General features: G+C 40.0%; 1 protein-coding gene across 7 annotated transcripts in view; it reads right to left on the bottom strand.

Annotated features, from left to right (window-relative positions):
• EBF1 (EBF transcription factor 1) overlaps window positions 1-18,995 on the bottom strand; it is a 269,031-nt gene that overhangs the window by 77,288 nt on the left and 172,748 nt on the right. For 4 of the 7 annotated variants that reach the window (XM_059859782.1, XM_059859783.1, XM_059859778.1 and 1 more), the window contains exon 8: window positions 14,080-14,221. In XM_059859782.1, coding sequence (XP_059715765.1) covers window positions 14,080-14,221 — 142 coding nt within the window. The remainder of the gene's footprint in view (window positions 1-14,079; window positions 14,222-18,995) is intronic. The other 3 variants (XM_059859784.1, XM_059859780.1, XM_059859781.1) reach the window with 1 other exon arrangement.

The raw sequence follows: 18,995 nt of genomic DNA, 5'->3' as shown, positions 1-18,995 counted from the left end.
GTATCTCACTCCAAGTCAGTAAAACTTGACCTCCAAAGAAAGGTCTGTCATGCCTGTTTGGCAAATAATTAATTCCCCAAGGAAAATGCAATGTTACAAACCCACTTAAAATTAGGTTAAATTAAATATATAGGTTCAACCTAAACATTAATATATATATATATATATATATATAAACAATACATGTATTATTCTTCTTGATAAAGATATCTGCACTCTCTCTAAATAGATGATTTCAAGAAGCCTAACAGCTTTATTGTCAATTTTTGATGTGCTGCTCTGATTTTTTTATTCCTAGGAAATTTTGGGCTGGCTTTAAGCTCTAATTTTTGTGCTCATCATTTTTGGCCCTGAATTGCAGGACTTTCATTTTCAGTCAGCCACGAAGAAACTGCTGCAGGTGGCTTTGGCCAAACATTGCTAAACTAGTGCCTGCCCCTCAGCTTAGCACTCCCTGTGCTCTTGAGCAGCTCAGGTGCTCAGGGATGCACAGACTGGGTCAGGAGGAAAACCAGACATCCAAGAACATTGCACAGGGCCTTTCAAATCTTGGCATCACCTCCAGCTCCACAACAGGGATGGGTTTGCTCAGACCTCAACACCAAAGCAGTGACTGCTCTGCTCCCCCAGGGATGCACAGACATATTCTGACCCCCAAGTGAGATAAATGTTTTACCATGAGGCCCCAAAATATTGCACCTCTATTCCTTCAGCCCTTCCTCCCCACCACAGTGCCACTTGCAGAGGAACATGAACAGTGTGTGAAAGCCAAAGGTAGTAAACACCATGCAGGGGACTGAGGTGTGACACACGGATGGGATTGCTGTATCTGAGTATGGGCTCCAAAATTTTGTTAATTAAACAGTGAAAAAAATTGTATCTGCCTTTCCCGTTGCAATTTCAATGGCTTTCCACCCTCAACTTCCCTTATAAAGTTATGGAGCCCAGCTAAGTCTACTACTATGACTACTTTAAAAACAATAGGCATGTCCAGAAAGGAGACTGCATCTGGTTAAGTGCACTGAAGTTTAAAAATAGTTGTACTGATGCAATTTCTGGGTGAGGATGGAGGCAACCTTGCAAATGGAAGTCCAAAATGAGTACTATAAATCAGCCCTAAAAGTTTGTCAAAACAAACATCTCTGAATAGTTTGCATACTCCAAAACATACTTAATTTAACTGACTGGTCCTTCATGCTCCAACAAACAATTTTATATTTGCTGAATGTTAACCCTGTGCTTTACTGCGTTGCAAAACCCCCAACCCAACAGAAGGGCAGGTGGGTACAATTTCAAAATTCCTAGTTTGTTTTACCACCAACCCTGGTCCTGTTTCCTCATTTTCATTTTCCATTAGTACCTTAACAAAACAGTAAATCCCTCATAGTAAATCTCCCTAGAGTGAGAACACAGGACCAGACAAAATCCTGTAAGGTGCAACAGGCGCAGCATCCAGAGCACAACAGGGCTGAGCCTTGATGCTCCAACACCCACTGGTAAATTGTGACCACCCTGGCAAGGTTCAGTTAGTGATACACAGAAACTATTCTAGATTAAACATAGAATTCAATCTAAATCTAAATTCTCACTGCCAAACTAAATACTAGTATCAATTACATTTTTATGACATCTTTCCCTATCACAAGGAAAAAACCAGAACCCCACATCCCTCAAATTAACCCCCCCACATTACACAGCACTACAATCAGAAATTCACCTGAGATGGATTCTACAGGAAACAAAGAATTTATTTTCCTGATATAGACAAGATCCAACTAATATTAATTTTTAGCTGGGGTGTCTTTGTTCAGCAGAATTGAGAAAGTCTGCCCGCAACAGAGAGTTCACAGTAATCGTCTTTCAGAAACAAGAACAACCCGTGCAGAAACACAAAGCAGTTCTGCCAGGGACAGGGAGTGCCTGCAATCCAGTTTCTTCAAGGGAAATTCAAGTATCCTAAGAGTTCTTATTCCTCATCTGATTTCTCTCACAAATCACAGGCTCTCTAATGCAATTTTCTGGAGTCTGAGAATCATAAAGTCAAATATGAACAAGTCTAGTGGAAAATCTGTGACGCTAATCTTGGCCTACGTTGTACTTTTAACAGGCACTGAATTTGTGCACCGGATTATCCAGATGGCCATACAGGAATCATCCTGATAGGATTAAACCTTTGTGCTGAACTCTGCTCCATCTGTTCTGGGAGCTTTGCCTATCGCTATCGGAATACGAATGCTCAGCCTAGGTCCAACACCACGACTGAAAGCACCCGTTTACCACACACACACACATGTGTACATGTGCACACACAGCTCCCCAAGTGCTTCATTAGTAATGTGAGATGAAGTTACCCCAAAGTTTACCACTAAAGAAACATATTGGTTTTATTACCCGTTTGAAGAACAAAGCGCGCTATATCTAAATTCAAACAAAAGAGCGTTTTTGTTGTTGTTCTGGGACTTGTTCAATTCATTAAACCATAATACTGCCATAAATTTATAGATGAAGGCATGACTAAACATAAAGCAGCAAGGCTCTTCATCTTTGAAATCTATTAGTGTATGAGGATGTATGACACAGTCGCACTTTGAAGATGTCATGGTTAAATATTTCAGATTAAAAACCAGCCAGCAACAAAACACATGCGTGCACACAGCTCTGGTAGCTGCTCTTTGCAGCTCAATCTAGTCACAGCCCAAGAACAGAAAAGTAATAATCAGTCCCAGCAAAAGAAAAGCTTATTCCCATTAATGTTTCTTTCTGCTTTTATTATTTATTAACTACAGTGTCCTGTATTCATTGTTGCAGCCTGCCAGATGCAGCAAAGGTCCATATTCATCATGTGCAAAAATTGTGCTCGGGCTGTCTCTGACAGGTGACGTAGAGCTGCCAATGGAGGGACCAAGGTCCGATGCACGGCCTTGGGTTTTCAGGCCCTGGGCCAAGGGGAAAGGTAGGGAATCTGGCTCTGCTGCAGGAAAAGCATCCCAGTGATCAAAAGGTTTAGCTAAATTTCTGTTCTGGCCAGAAATACTCAGAAAACTAATGAATATCTGGGATGGAAAGAGTGGATACGCAAATTAATTAATATTATTGTTATATTATTATATAATTATTAATAATAGTAATAAAAATATTTTTACTATTGTTATTAGATTCAGCAATGCAATATAATCCTCAGCCCCTGTTTGTGATGGCAGTGGGACAGAGATGGAGGCAACATAACCTGCACTGCATTTCAAGCAGCAGCCACGACTGCCTTGCACAGACTGAGACCCCCTTGTCTCTGCTGTGCTGTGTCTCTCAGACTATTCCTTCCTCTGTTCTTTGTGCTGCTCCAAGTGCAGGGTCAGGCACCCCCTCCCAGCCGTTTAGGCTTTACTTGCAAAAACATAAGCATAAAATTATATTTATAGTTCATAGTATCTGTCCAGCAATGACACCACATAAAACCAGCACGCTGAAAATCTGAGTGAATACTTTGGACTCGAGCCTACAAATGCTTAGAGAAGTTGTTCTTTCAATGTCTCTGATAAAGTCATGCTCGGTTTTTATTTATTTATTTAGGGCTGCATTCAGACCACCTACCTCAGGCATTGCAGCCTGTCAAACGTCAGACTCCAGCTCTGGCTGGGTGAGTCAGCCTGCCTAAATTAGGATCCTCTTTCCACTATACAATAAGCAGAAATGGGAAGACACCTCTGCAAGCCTGGAGACCCAGGGAATTCCGTGCTGGCTCAGGAAAGTACCAAGGGATCTCGGCAAGATGATAGCATAGGTAGGGAGCAGCCAGAAGCAACCTCATAAAAAATATTTGGCAGCTGATATTGAGCAGGCACCTGACTCTGGGCTTTCCTGCAGGCACCTCTGCTCAGGCTCAGGGCTGAAGCAGGAGGCAGCACTCACCATCACCTCCAGGGTCGCAATCCCAGGAAAAGAGTAATTTTCCCCAAAGGGCCCCTAATCACAGTAGCTTTACTTTTCAGTGTTTCAGAGAGCCAAACACGGTCAGAAATATTTATTTCACCCCCTCTTCTTCTCCTCAAAGAGCCCAGGGAGTTGAGCAATGTTCTCACCTGAACGTCCTGCAGGAAAGTGCTGTGACCTCAAACCCCAACCCATGCACTAGTGCTGTGGCTGGAAAGATGAGCAGTGCTGTGGTCAGGCTGAATTTGCTCCGAGTGCTGGCCTTCCCTCTGGGCATGGATCAGGTAACACCAAACCTATGAATTCCATATGCAAGCCCAGGTTTTCAGGGAACAGCAACACGAGCTGTCTGTTCAGCCTCGAGCAGCGGGGAGAGATCCAGCACTCTGCTGCCATTTCACAACTCAGGAGGGACCTCTGTGGGAAAAGCACTTTGCTTTTTCATGGGATAGATACTGAACCTCTGAGAAAGCTGCTACAAAACCATAATGATATGGTATTAACCAAACATAATTAATTCTGAATTTCCTTACGCTCCCAGTGCTAACAGGCACTTCGAGGGTAGTACAGCAAACAGCACTCAGGTTCCTGCAGCACCCAGAACCAGATTTTTGGAAGCATCCACCAATCCAGTGGTTCCAGTAAGCAACTAATGGAATTTTCAAAGTACCTCACAGACAGATAGAAATTCTGTAGCCAGAGTTGTAAGAATCCCACTAAACAGCTACCTTCAGCTTTAGGCACCTTGGTGCTTTACGAATTTGGCTTTAGGTCCCAGAATTCGCCAAAATAAATTCCTTTGGGATACCTAGACTCTTGGATGGCCACTTGTCTCGCAAAAAATGGATCAGAAGTCTAGAAAATCCCAAATATCCACATCATGAAGGGCAGTATCTCTTTAAGTGTTTCACTGTGGCCACTGTACCTTAACTTACACATCTAAATGTTTGAATTACTTTTGAGAAATAACCTTAAACTTCTAAATTTCAGACAAGTTTTTCATGAAACTTTATTCTTGATCTTTTTAATAAACTTCCTAAGCCCATTCGCTTTGCTCAGTGAGGTCATAAACCAGCACTGCTTATATTACAGTCACTTTCACGCTAAGGATTTGTTTTGTCACAAAGAGAACTATAAATTCATGGAATGAAGGTGGAAAGCAGAAAGGACTAATTGTGACACACAAAGCTTTCTGGTTATGCTCAGCAAACAGTCTGGGCTAGGATTTTAAAAACCACTTTATGAAGTTCTTCTACTGGCTTTAATGAAAGCACACTTTTTGCAATGCCATACAGTCCCAAAAAATCTTGTACTCTGGATTTGGGCCAAACACAAAGCCTTTCTTCATTCCAATATTAATTATTAGTAGCTTATTTTTTATTCTTTGCTACTAAACATTAATAACTTTCAAATAGCAAACCAGATTAGAGTAACAACTCTTAACATCCCACCCTGGTGGGCTCCATTTTCTGCATCAGTGTCTTGGTTTATGCTATTAACTCATTTCCTTGCATGTGGAGGAGCCTTGTCAAATACTCATTTTTCTGGGGAAACACTTGGCAGACAGAGACTTGAATGCTCACTCCAATCCTCTCTGTTTAGTGACAAGATGAGTTCATTATTTGTGAAGTTTTCTAAACTGAATATTCTAAATGACAGTTTTGTGGAAAATTTTCACTTAACCAAACCTTTAATCCTGAGATAGTTATCACTGAGTTGATTCACAGCTTTGGACCTAAGCAAAAACCTTTTATAATCACTAATTGCTTTGGGGTATTTAAATCCTGGGGTGCTCAACATGAAACATTTGGAAGTGTCCAGATACCTGCAAACTGCTGCGAACACCATTTTCTTTGAAAATCATGACATTTTATAACATCCAGATGAATTCTCAAAAAATCACTAATTCTTGGCCTTCAACTTCCCAACCACAATTCACAAAATTATTGTCCTTCGAAATTTGCTCAAAGCAGCAGGGGAACTGAGTCAAAAAAGTATCTTTTCCCACCATAACACCAATAAATCATTTCTTATAATGAAAAAGATAAATTAGAGAAATTTGTTCAGAACTAATAATAATCATACCACAATAACATGATGTTTTGTCACTTCCTGGAATGCAAATTTTGGAAGTTTGGAAAAACAACACCTGGCAAAACTTCACTGCCACAGTGGAGTGTCTCAAACATTTCTCCAATTCTAAATTCATTCTTCTCCCCTATGATGCCATTATATTTGTGACAAAGTGGCCAACAAAGAAAATTAAAATGTAATGAATACTCATCATCCATGAATATTCATTTCTTATTTGAGTGCTGCTGAATGTTCCCCTGTTCTGGTACCTGTGAAGCTTCTGCCAAACAGGGGAGTTAAGCTTTTTCTACTTGCATGACTGTATTCCAGCTCCTCTGAGGTCTGGAGAGAAATCTCAAACCTCCAGCAAATGGTTGGTCAAGCTCTCCAAATAAGAGTCAACACTTTTGGTGGTTGGAGACCTTCCATCTGAACTTTCCTCCCTTATGGGTCTGCTGTAACAAAACAGTTTTTTCTGTGCAAATCTGTATCAAAATTCAATTCACCACGACAGTTTTCTCTGTGTTTTCTTCTTTTTGCAATTTTGGGAGCACAGTTCTGAAAGCACCTCAGGGAAATTCACAAAATGCTCTCTATCTTCATCCAGGTACTATTTTTCCATGAATTCATGACATCCTCGTAACAATAGAGGGTAACAACATATCACAGCTTGACATCTCTTAGATATTGGTGGGGAAGGGCTGTTTGGGGGCATTTTATTTATTTATTTATTTATTCATTTGAAAAACATAAAGGCTGGTTCCTCATGGGTAGAAACTGACACAGCTTCTCTTTGTAAAATTGAGGTGTTTCGCATTCCCAATTTCCTTTCTCAATTAAACGTGACCCTAAATCTCTGATAAGTGACTGTGAAGGGAAAATCCTTTCTAACTGTGGCAATTGGAGTATTCAAATTTGCCTTTTCAGAAGACATTTCCATGGATAATACGTAACAGCAATCCTTTCAATAATGACTAGAATACCTTAAATGGTATCTCCTAAGTCTCCTGCAGAAATGTTTGCACATATATGTTATACAATAATGTTTAAAAACAAAAAAAAACCAAAAACTCAAACCTCCAACTTCATGCAATAGCTACATTCTAATGGCAGAACTGGAATTCTGGAATCTCCTTGCCTAAACTAGCCATTAAAAATCCATTTTCATTGTTTAAATCTTGTTTTCATTTAGCCACAGACTAAAAATAAATTTTGAAAGATCGGAATTGCTGCAGCCAGATATTCCAAGCTTTTGAGTACCTCTCCATAATGATGATTTATGACCTAGACAAATAGAAACAAAAGATTTTCTGCTTTTTGTTTGGCGTGACTGGCTGTGAGGAGGGCAGCTCCACCTACCCACCCACCCAGTTCTTGTGCAATTCTCAGTAATGTCCAAGGAGGAATAAGGGATCTGGGCCTGCAAACAGTGACTCTGCTCTGGTGAAGATTAAAAAGAAGACATCAGCAAAATTCAGTGGGGCACAATTTAGTTAACTCAGTTTTGTTTGCGTAAATTGGAGCTGCACAAATCCAAGCTCTGCCGTGTTTTGCCGATCTGATGGATCCCAACATTCCACTCCTGAAAAGACCATTTTGATCATCCAGCCTGAAATCCTGCAGAGCACCCATCAGAGAACCTCATCCTCAACCATCTTAGGAATTACTCAAACCTTAACCTTTCCCTGACCTTTTTTTTGGGAAAATACCATGTCTTTACTCAACATTTGCAACAGAGAACTTGCTACAGCACTGGAAGCTTACTCCACTGCTTCCTAGAGTTAAAATCTTGTTAAGATCATCATGTGCCTTTATCTACCAATTCTCTCAAGTAAAGCATCTTAACTCTCTGGTCGTGTTTTGTCTCTTCAAAGGGACAGATGCTCCCACTCCACCCAAGTTCACATGCTGAACTAATCCAGCCCTGGTCTTCTCATTGAATTAGAAATTCCATCTGATTATGAGAAAAAACTTTGGTTTGGGGGTAACAGAGCACTGGACCAGGCTGCCCAGAGTGGTTGTAGAGTCTCCTTCCCTGGAGATGTTCAAAACCTGGCTGGATGTGATCCTGTGCAACCTGCTCCAGGCAAACGTGTTTTAGCAGGACTGGATGATCTCTAGAGTTCCTTCCAGCCCTCACCATTCCCTCATTTTGTGGAACAGAATAAGTCCACAGGGCAGTGAAAAGGTTAATATTATATACTCAGTGAGGTCAAACTCCAAGAACACATAACAAGCCATTATGTTAAAAATTGCCTGAATTTATGAGTCACCGCATTTATGAAGGAACCGATATGAAAAAGACAACTTGGCAAAAATAAAGAAAATTATTTCCAGCTTGAAGTTTTGCAATCCTTCAGTATATCAAGGCTCACTTACTGTTATTACTATCCATGTTGTGCAATGCTCTGAAAGTCACAGTTTTTCCCCTGTGTATGCATAGAGATGTCCAACAACCCAAGGTATTCTTCCCTCATAGAAAATAAATTAGAAAGCAGACATAACTCAGAATAACATACAAGATCCCCTCAAGTAGAGTGGTAGAATCCTAATATTTTTTTTCAATATTTCCCTTCTAAATAATAAATCAAGCCCACTGCATTTCTCTATATGGAATGATATGATGCAGAAAAAGCTTATGTGTTTATATTTTTCATATAATCACAAAAACATTCTTATGCTCAGCACTAAACTATAACAGGTGCTTCCACCCATGGATGAAGCAAGTCAAACTTTAACGTTTCTTTGTTTAAACCTGGCCAGTTTTTTAATGCAATAGTCCCTAACTCTGATGCACAACATGAACCTATACCAGCTAAGGGTGAAATGTAACAAGTTTTGAAAATTAACCCATCTCAACTTGTTAAAATTTTTGCTTCAGTCAGTGTTCTGTCTTGGAGTGACAATTTCATCAACTAGCACAGAGATAGGCACCACCACAGAATTGAGGGATAACATGGTTAAAATGGAGCTGATCAGGTCATCCTCTTCACAACTCTGCACACTGCCCAAAATTCAGTGGTTAGAGTTGTGCCAGAGCCACTTAGGGCACAAGAAGAAGGTCACTAAGTCAGATTTCTGAGCATCTTTCAGGAATCACCCATCACATGCAACTAAATTCACAGTATTCAATGTCTGTCCTCAACAGTTCTGTTACAGGCAGACTAGAAATGAGACCTAAAGGCAGTCAGTCTCAAAGCTTTATTTTAAATATTATCCTCTCAAAATCATTTATAAGGTGAGGGAAATTTTTCCTTTTTTAATAATTCAAACAGAAAATACCTGATTCACTAAGGCACAGCCTAGCAATCATTTTTGCTTTCAAATCTGAGGACTCAGTGGAAAATCTCTGATTGTGTAGTTACACTGAGCTCTTAAATGGCCCAGGATGGGCAGGATTGGCAAGAAAAACTCTTTAAATGCCCCACTACTGACAAAAGGATCTACTTGTCATGTGCAGCTGAGGCACAGCCACTACTGCTTTTTATTTCTTGTAGGAGGTTTTGCACCTGCAGACAAACGGTTGGAGTCACTCATTGCTGTCATGAGCTAAAACAACATTGTAAAAAGCTTGGCTGTCTCAGGTACTACAACAGAGTGATCAAATAACCCAGCCTTGCACTATCCTTCCCAGTTTAAGGCAACCAGTACTAATGGTTGTGCTACATAATGACTTATTTTAGATATAAACACACAGAGATTTATGCATATTTCATATTAAAATACCAGCAGGACATTGCTTTGGAAATCGTGGTTATCTCCACTTCCACCTGCAAACTCTGATATCACATCTAATCATTTGTGTCTATTCCTACCCTGCATCTTTCATCTGCTGCTGCTGTTGAGCTGACTCAGAACCAAATCATCAGCAAACCTCACCATCACCTAATTCTTCAGTGCTCTCCCATGGAGGAGGAAGGAAAAGAAAAAAGAAATAAAACTGTCCCTTTAAAAACCCAAGCATTTAAGCTGCTTGTCAGTCGTCTTCCTGACAAGGCCACTTGAATGTATTCAGGAATATTTGCATAAATGCTCACAGTGAGTTCACCCTGGCAGCTAGTGCTAATGGTACATAAAGTAATTTAGTCACTTCTCTTAGGCATCCTGTCAGGGTGATAAGCACCCCCTCTTTGCCTTGTTGCATATTAGATCATTAGATAATAAAGTGTTAGAGCATGCAAACTGACAGGGTCTCAGGGACTATCATTTTTCGAGGGCATTGCATTCTGCCAGCAAGGAAAAATAATAGAGAAACTGATGCTGCAATTGGCTTTACATTCTTGTAAAGACATTCAAAAGATATGGGGAGAAAAAAAGAATTTTTACTTTGCAATGATATGAGAGTTTTAACTGGAAACTTTGCAGTGGATTTATTGCTGGTAAACTTGAAAAGAGTTGTTGCAAGTCCTGCCAGAACTCTCCCCTTCCATAAGTTCATCACTTAAATTTCATTGGGAAGATTTCGCTTTTAAAATTGACACCCTGGGATGAACTACAAGCTGAAATATATCCTACTGTTGGAGCCTGCTGGCTCTTGACTATACATCTTACTATATATATAATTTGGAAAGGTCAACCACACCAGCCTTCTGGTTTACCAGAAATATAAAACCAGTGAGCATCCAACTATTTGTGAATGAAAAAGTGATAATTATTGAAAACCACAGATTACTGTGGCTTACCCTATTTATACCACACAGAGATGGATGAAATAATAATTGGCCTCTGCCAGTTATTACTTTTAAAGGATAGATATATTTATTTGAAAGGTTAGCTGCTTAACCCACTGGCTTCAAGGGGGCAGCATGTGGACACAAAACCAGGACCTGGGGTCCTGGTTATATTCAGAGAAAGGAGCTACAAAAAAAAACCCCTCACTTTACTGAGTGAAAAGTCTGACAAGCAAGATATAAATAAAGATGTGTCGGATGTCCCAAAAATAATCCAGACTACCTGCTAATGAGATGGTGAAACCCAAATGTGGAGACACCAGGCTCCTGAGTGGCTCAGGAGGTACGGCTCTCTTTCCAGCATTTTGGCCCCCAAAGTGTCTTTTAGGTGTCACACAAACTGTAACTCCGTGTTTCAGAGCAGCAAACACAGGATTTTAAGGAAAAATAAGGTGGATATTGTCTAGTTAAACTCAACAACCAGCACACCTTTCTACATCCTGTCTCCCCTTTCCCCAGCCCTCACAGTCAGCCATTCATCTCTATTGCCATCAGGTATTTGTGTTAAGAAGTTAAACGTCTGGAAAAGTCCACAGGAACACATTTGGTCAAGGGTATATTATAGTCAGATCCCAGATTTTACAAACCTGTGATGAGCAGTTGCTCAGCAGAGCAATGAACCAGAGACAAACCATGACTACATTTCCTTCCCATCTCCCTGCTCATGGATACAGCTCAGGTCAATCTGTCCTTCCCCGAGGGAGGCAGAAAAGCTGGGGAGAGGAGAGGCAAACAAACTGCCTCTGATACTATCCAAAATAAAAATTCCAAAAACTGGAGAAAAAGAATACATTTTGTGACTCAAAGTGAAAACAAAAAATTATTTCAGTGGAGGAAACTGTCATCTGTTCCAATGGGTCTTGTCCAAAATTCAATAGCATTAAACCTTTTTCTTTCTTTTTATTTATTTATTTAGTTAATTGTTTTAGATACCTAATATCATGACAATAGCCACTGGATTATGAAATTTTTTTCCTGTTTCTTGGATTCACATTTTCAGAGAATTCCTGGAGAGCTGGACTGAAGGATTTAGGTTAAAAAGAAAGGCTCCACCAAGCCTTTGGGAAGAGAGCAATTTTGTAGTGTGAAGGTTGCTATTCAAAAGTAAGAATTTACTAGCAGTTGCTTTATGAGGTTGCTTGAGAGGTGCCTGAGAAAGCAGATTAGAAAAATCACCTTTCCCACAAAAAAAAAATGGATATTTTGCAGATGTTGACTTTTAATATCAGCACAGTAACTCAGGTGTGTGCAGCTACGTAAGCAGAGAAATATCTATTTTTTGTTGCTTTTTGCAAACAGAATCCCTCAGGTTGTAGGAGTGGGAACAACAGCTGTGGTAAAATGAGATACCACCGTGCATGAGAATAAGGGCATTTATGTAAGAGAAATTAAGTACTGCCTCAACCAAAAGCATGCACTGAGAAGACTGCAATAGGAAAAAAAGGAAAAAAAAATATGGCAACTACTTTAGTAGGAATATAAGAAAAAAAATATGAGTGTTTTTTTTTGAGACTAGACTTAATGGAAAGATTAAAAAGTTGAACAGAAAGAAGTTTCCCTTTGTAATGCCTTCTGCTAATTAATAAAGACAGAGTTCATACATTCCTTATAAATTTCAGTAGAAATTATGACAGTGGTTTGTTTATTAAATTAGGTTGTTGGCAGGATGAAAAAAAAAATTCTATAACATGAATTATGGCTGAAAATGGCTCGTAGCCTACATAAAAAGTTAGAGCTAAATAAATACAGATGTAAGTTATGTTTATATAATGAGAAACGCTGCTGAGCTAAGAATTTTAGGTTAGTAAGTGTGAACTACAGACCTGATTCTGCAAACACTTATCAATACCCTCAGCTTCTCTGACACAAGAAGCCTCATTGATCCCAACAGGACCATATGTGAGCATAATCTTAAATATATGCATAAGTGCTTGCAGGACCGATGCCTGAAAGCATAAACAGAATAGAAAAGTATTTCCACAGGAATCCACTGAGCAGTAGAAACCCACACATTTTCCCATTTCTCAGCATTAATAATTTCTTTTAACGTATCTAGTTAACATTTCTCTGAGTGGCATTTGCTTTCCCAGAGAAAATTTTATCTGGTTTCTTCAAACTCTTTGGGAAAATCTATTTAATTATTCATCAGATCCTTGGCAAATATTTGTGAAACAAACCAGCATAAAGGACTGGTGCCTTCTACACTCAGCTACTTCAATGGGAGCTGAGGGTACACATCTCTTAGAGGGAGCAAGCACCTATTGAATTTAGGATTACAAACAGCTTTGAAGACAAAGAGCTATTCTACCAAGCTGGAACAGGGAGAGGGGAGTGAAATGCCCTCTGTTTTTGTTTTGTTTTTCAGCAGTAGTCATCAACTTTGAGGACAAAGAGCAAAACAAAACATTAATCAAATCCAGATTTTTCAAAGTACATTTGCACTCAACAACTCCCATTTTAAGCACCTACAGTCACCAGCAGATGTTCCCTTCCAGGACCAGCTGACCTCACAGAAGAGATTACTGTCCCCAGGCTGCTTCCAGCCACGTGCCCCCATCCCACCCTTGCTGGAATTTACTGTGCTTCCAGAAAAGCCAAACTGCCTTGCACCATTTCTCCTTCAATTATTTCAGCAACAAGCCAGATTGGCAAAGAGTGATTATTTAAATGGTTTAATTCAAATGAACTTCATTGGCCTGGAGGAGACCAGGGAGCAAGCACACAACCATCCTAGCTGGCATGTCCATGGTGAAGAACAGCCTGGAGCAGGGAGGGGAGACAAACAGCTGTGGGAAAAGCAATGTCCTCAGCTGGCACAGCTGGAGCCAGAAAAGAACATTCATCCATGGCTTAAGCAGATGGATTTCCAAAAGGGCTCTGCTTTCATTTAGGGCAATTCAAAGGAACAGAAGAATCTCCTAGAGAGCTTAGCACCCTATAGATAGAAGAAATGCAATCCAAAATTTGGGTGCTGAGCACTTCAAAAAATATGCTATATCCTTTAGACGCACAGTCAAAAATAAGGGCAGTCTGGAAAAAAAAATCAGACTCCAATTTTGGGTGCAGAATAAATGCAACCAACATTAAAAAAACAAAATCACCCCACTTCACTGACACACAGGACAACCTCTGCACCCATGTTTGCTTACTTGTTTGTCATTTCACTACATTTAGAGCTGACCTACTTGAAAAATTCCCCCTTTGGTCTGGAGGCCAGTCCCTTTCAAATGTCTGGCCCCAGAGATAATAAACGCTTACAGGACAATTTTGAAAGCAGCAGCCAAAGACACAAACCAAATAAATCCACATTCAAAGTAGCAATGCCAACCAATGAAAATGATTTGCCTACCATGTTCCAGATAAGAAGGCGTACCTTCCGAGGGATCGAGTCTTCGAGCTCTCCGCCCGTGCTTGGAATTGTTGTGCACAAACATATTGTCTGACACTGCCAGCACATGGCCATCGACATTGACTGTTGTAGACACCACGACCTGCAAGCACAAGAGCAAGATGGAGGAAAATTTGGATAAATCCGTGTGTTTTTTAAAAAGCACGGAGTGTAATAAACTCAGTTAAATAAATAACAGCTGGGAGCTGTAGAAAATTGCAAAGCTATTTCACATAATAACTGGTGCTTATGCTGTACAAATCTAACAAGAGGCGCTATTGATGAGTGGGTCTTTGGCATCAAAAGCTTTTGATGCAGTTTTAAGTCAAATTGCAGAGTTTGTAGCTGTGTGGCAGACAGCACACTGTTAACCATCATTTTAACAAGAGGATCTTTATTAAGTATTTTTTCCCCTATATACAAGGGCAGCTGTGTTTCACCCTAAATTATCCTTCAGTTTCCACGCTGAAGTAGATAGAAATGTTGACATTGTGAATGAGAATTAAATCAGAATAAAAGAAAATAAAATTGTATTTTGTGAAGTTGTAACAAGAGTTGTTGCCTGCCTTACCCCCACCCTTTCTCTGCTGCTCTCCCCTCAGCACAGTCACTGCAGGTTGTTGGATTTGCCCAAATTTCTCCCAAGCTCTATCTTAAGGAGTATGTACAGGCATGTTTGTGTACACACACACACACTTGACAGTGGAGTCTTGATCTGGAGAACATAACCCTATTCATCCAGTGTTAGGATTATTTGTATTTCTCAACTTATCTCAATGTCAACACCTGGGATTTGATTTGAGGCGAGGTGAGGGAGACACAGCAGGACTGCACTGGAGGAAAGATCAGACACTTCTGTTCCCCAGAGCTGCCCAGGGCAGGAGAAGAGCCAACCCAGCAGGGGCAAACAGGTAAATGATGGGTCCAGTGTAGAAGATTCAGCTACTCCAAGGTGTCCAGAGGGATTGCTCAACTCTGAGGCTCCAAAAGGAATTCCCTGTCCAGGCAGAGGGCACGTGAACAATGAAATGTCATGGAGAAACAAGTCCCTTGCAGAGCTGTGAGCTCATCGCACCACGTCTCCTCCTACCCCATTCAGACCAAGCAGTCTCACAGCCTCCCCAGCTTTCCTTCAGCCACCCCTCCCACAGCCTTTTCCCAGCAAAAGTATGGCATTCCCAGGGTTTTACCCCAGCCAAAGATTTGGTCTTCAGCCGGCTACTGGTTTGCCAGGAGCACGCGTCGCCTTCGAGAACTTTGACTAAAACAATAAGAAGAAATGACCTACACTTCTCCTTACATTAAACAGGGAAAGGGATTAAAGACTGAAACCCACAGAGATATGTTTATTCATGCGACCTCTTACAACCAAATATAATAATTGTCTGTTAATTGCAGTTTCAGCTCCCACCTCATGCTTCGACATGTGAAACAGCAATCAGCAGCTCCTGTTTAATCCACCTATTATGTTGACTAATTAACTTTGCTCGACAGTTTATTTCTTCCTCCATTATCAGCCGCTGTCAGCCGCAAGCACAGTGCCGCAAAGGGGGACCTCAGCCCTTTTGATTGATCACCGATAGATTGACATGCAGATTAATTTAATTAGAATCACCTCACTTGAGAAATGAAAGACAATGGCAAGGGGGCTAATAGATCTGCTCTTATAATGAGGCAAGCCTCCAGAGCCACGGCAGAGGATTTCTGATTTATTTTGCTGAATTCCCCAGTCGCTCTGAAAGGCTCTCGCTTTAATTGTTCTTGGTTTTGAGAGGCTTTAGCCTCTGAAGAGGTGAAATGCTTTACAAGGATTGGCAAACATTGCTTCAACTCTCTCAGGAAGCTGCTGCCTCTCAAAGTTGGTCAAATGGGGACACTTAAAGGATCGCTTACAACTATTCAATTTCATCACTTGAATTGGAGTTAAAAAAAAAAATAGAGTGAAAGGAAAAATCTTCTACCTATTTCTGGCCCCCAATTAAAATACTCAAAAAGTAAGCAAAGCCACTAAACTGCCCAGAGCAGATCCTGAAGTCTTTCTCTGGAAAAAGAGGAACACAAAAGAGAATATTTTACATCTAAAAGATCCTAACCTCATCCCTCAGAATGGCATTCCAAGCAATAGACTTTTGTGCGTGTTTTAAGTGAAAGATATTAAAATACAGAATAAATGATTCAAGAGCTCCTACAGATGGAAATTTGGGAAAAAGAAAGCACCAAATACTACAGATAAGTTTTTCTGAAATCAAACTAAGGAGAGAAAAAAACCCAAGCCCTATATATAAAATTCCAAAAGGGATTTCAAAAGTAATTTATCCATTGAATTCCTGAGGGGTAGAATAAAGTTTATGATATTTTCAATAAAATATGATCTTATAGTAAGTGGCTTGGGGTTTGCAATCTTATTTGTGCACTTGCAACCATTGTAAATTCTTTGCAAGTGGGATTTTGAGCCAAATCCTTGGCATTGCTTGTCACAGCTCCATGATTTATGCCAGCTCCTTATCTTCTTCTAGGGGTCTCATTAGATGCATATGAAAATTAACAAAATTACAATTAATAACAATGGCTACAAATAAAATATTTTCCCCAATTCCAAAACCCTATAGGTACACACAGACTTCAGGCTGAAGCTGATCAAACCTGGGCTGAACCCAAAACTTTAAACACTTTTAATGGGATTCCAGAAAAATAATGAGTCAAGAGTAGTAACAGTAAGGTAGTTCTCAAACCTGTGAAAATCCTGTATCTAAGTAGCTCTGGCTATGCATGCAACTTTCTAGGTAAGAACTTGAGGAAACAATCCTGGTGAGGTTTTATGTGAGTAAAGCTGCATTTAATTTCCCCCTCCTCAGATTTTCAGAACTGTTGACGCAACATATTTTGAATTACTTAGCAATATCTTCCTACCTCCCTCCTGAACAGTTTGATTTACTATGAAGAGACCACATTGGTGTGGTTCTTTGGTGTCGTTAGCAGCAGAAACTATAAATGGAATCCCCAAGTGAAACTGTTTCCAGTCTCAGGAAATGCAGAAAAAAAAACCCTCTTATGTGTCTGTTAGGGAAAAAAAAAAAGATTATTCATAGCACACCTGTAAGAAGCAACAGGCTCTTGCTGCTCAATTCCTTAAATGAAAATTCTCATTAATAGAGGAACACTGAATGTGCACTGCACCAAGGAAATATTAATGCCTCTAATTATTAATAGTGAAAAAATGCACCTCGAATATTGTGTGCCACAGTTACCTACTTGGATTGCTGCAGAGCACTTACATACTTACAAGTTCTACTCATATTTTTTAATCTAAAAAAATACTACACTCTCCTCATTTTGATTTTGAAATGACTGGGATATGTTCAAGTTAAAGCACATGCTAAAACTAATTTGTGGAGAAATCATAAAATTAGGGGGAGGGGACAGCCAGAGTACATGTGGAATGGGCACCAAGGCATTCTAAAACACAGACTGTAGCAAGAGGGAAAGGCACACTACAGTTTAATAAATGATTAATGAGGTGCTGACACATTAATGTAAGCACAGGGACAACCAGGTCTGCCAAATCTCAAACCTTTCCAAATTTTGTCAACAAAACACAGTTTTAATTTGAGACAGGCAAACACGGAAAATGATTTTGAGCTTTAGCTTTAGCCCTTCACAGATTTTGAATTTAAATCCTGTATCAACACCAGGGGAGACAGAGGTATGAAAGAAACACATGGGTTTACAACTTTCTTCAATGAAATTGGCACTATTGAATGCAGTAACGTGTCCCAGCTCTGTGGATTATTCTGCCTGCCATTAAATAGTTCAGTTTGTGAACACTTTGGAGCTTAGATTTTTTTTTTTTTTTTCAATATTCAGAGACCAGGAGCCTGGAGATCAAGCTATTTATCCACGTTTAGCACTCAGCCTGTTTATTTGGTATTGTACCTCACCTAATACATCAAAATTAAGCATTGCACAACTCCTGATTTTTAACTCCTGATTTTAAAGCCCATTTAAGCTTTGCTCACTGATTAAGACATAGCATTTTCCTTGTGCTTTCAATTTTCTCCACTGTATGGTGAGGGATCTGATATTTTTGCAACATCCCCAATAGCCAGTGGCAAAGGCAGAGAAAATCTAGCTAGGATGATTTCCAGGTTTGAAGTGTGTCCTAAGTGTTAAACATGTAACTCCAGTGCTTGCCACTCTTCTGAAAGCTATAAATGGCTCGAGCACATCTTTATTTTCATCACCACTTGGCGACCTCTTCCTACAATGTGTTGACTACTTTATTCTAGTAACTAAAAATCACTCTCCATTTAACAAGACACTTCAAAAGGTGCCTAACTAAGAGCACATAAGTACAATACATTCAGTAATTTTGCTCACGTGCTCAAGGACAGGCTGGGCACTTAATTACCTTGTTGAATTGGGCCATAGCTCTCACTGCTATTTTTCAGTCTCTTTTTTTTTTTTTTTTTTTCCTTTCCCTTCTCTGGGGATAGAGCCCTGCATGTCCAAATTCCATTATCTGGAATGCATGAAGCATCATCTCTGTCTCTTATGCAAATTTGCAATAAGACACAAGTGGCTTCAATTCAAACATGAGTGGCAGCATCCCATGGAGGCAAACGAGCAGCCTCTGCTGCAGGAGAGGCTGTGGTAGCAGAATCAAACAGCATGGCAATCTCTAAGTGACTTTCAAGGTTTTCATAATAAGTGAATGTTTGGGGTTTCATTCAGTGACACAGCCTGAAAAGTTTCCTCTAAATTAAAACTTGACATGTGTCACTTTGCAAGCAGTTGTGCTGAAACAAGAACAACAAGACAGCTAGGGCACCTGGGTTTCATTAATTACAATAACATACAAAACTGTTTAGGTTGTATGA

Source organism: Haemorhous mexicanus, chromosome 15 (genome assembly GCF_027477595.1).
Source record: "Haemorhous mexicanus isolate bHaeMex1 chromosome 15, bHaeMex1.pri, whole genome shotgun sequence".
Taxonomy (NCBI): Eukaryota; Metazoa; Chordata; class Aves; order Passeriformes; family Fringillidae; genus Haemorhous; species Haemorhous mexicanus.
This window is presented reverse-complemented; position numbering and strand designations above follow the sequence as displayed.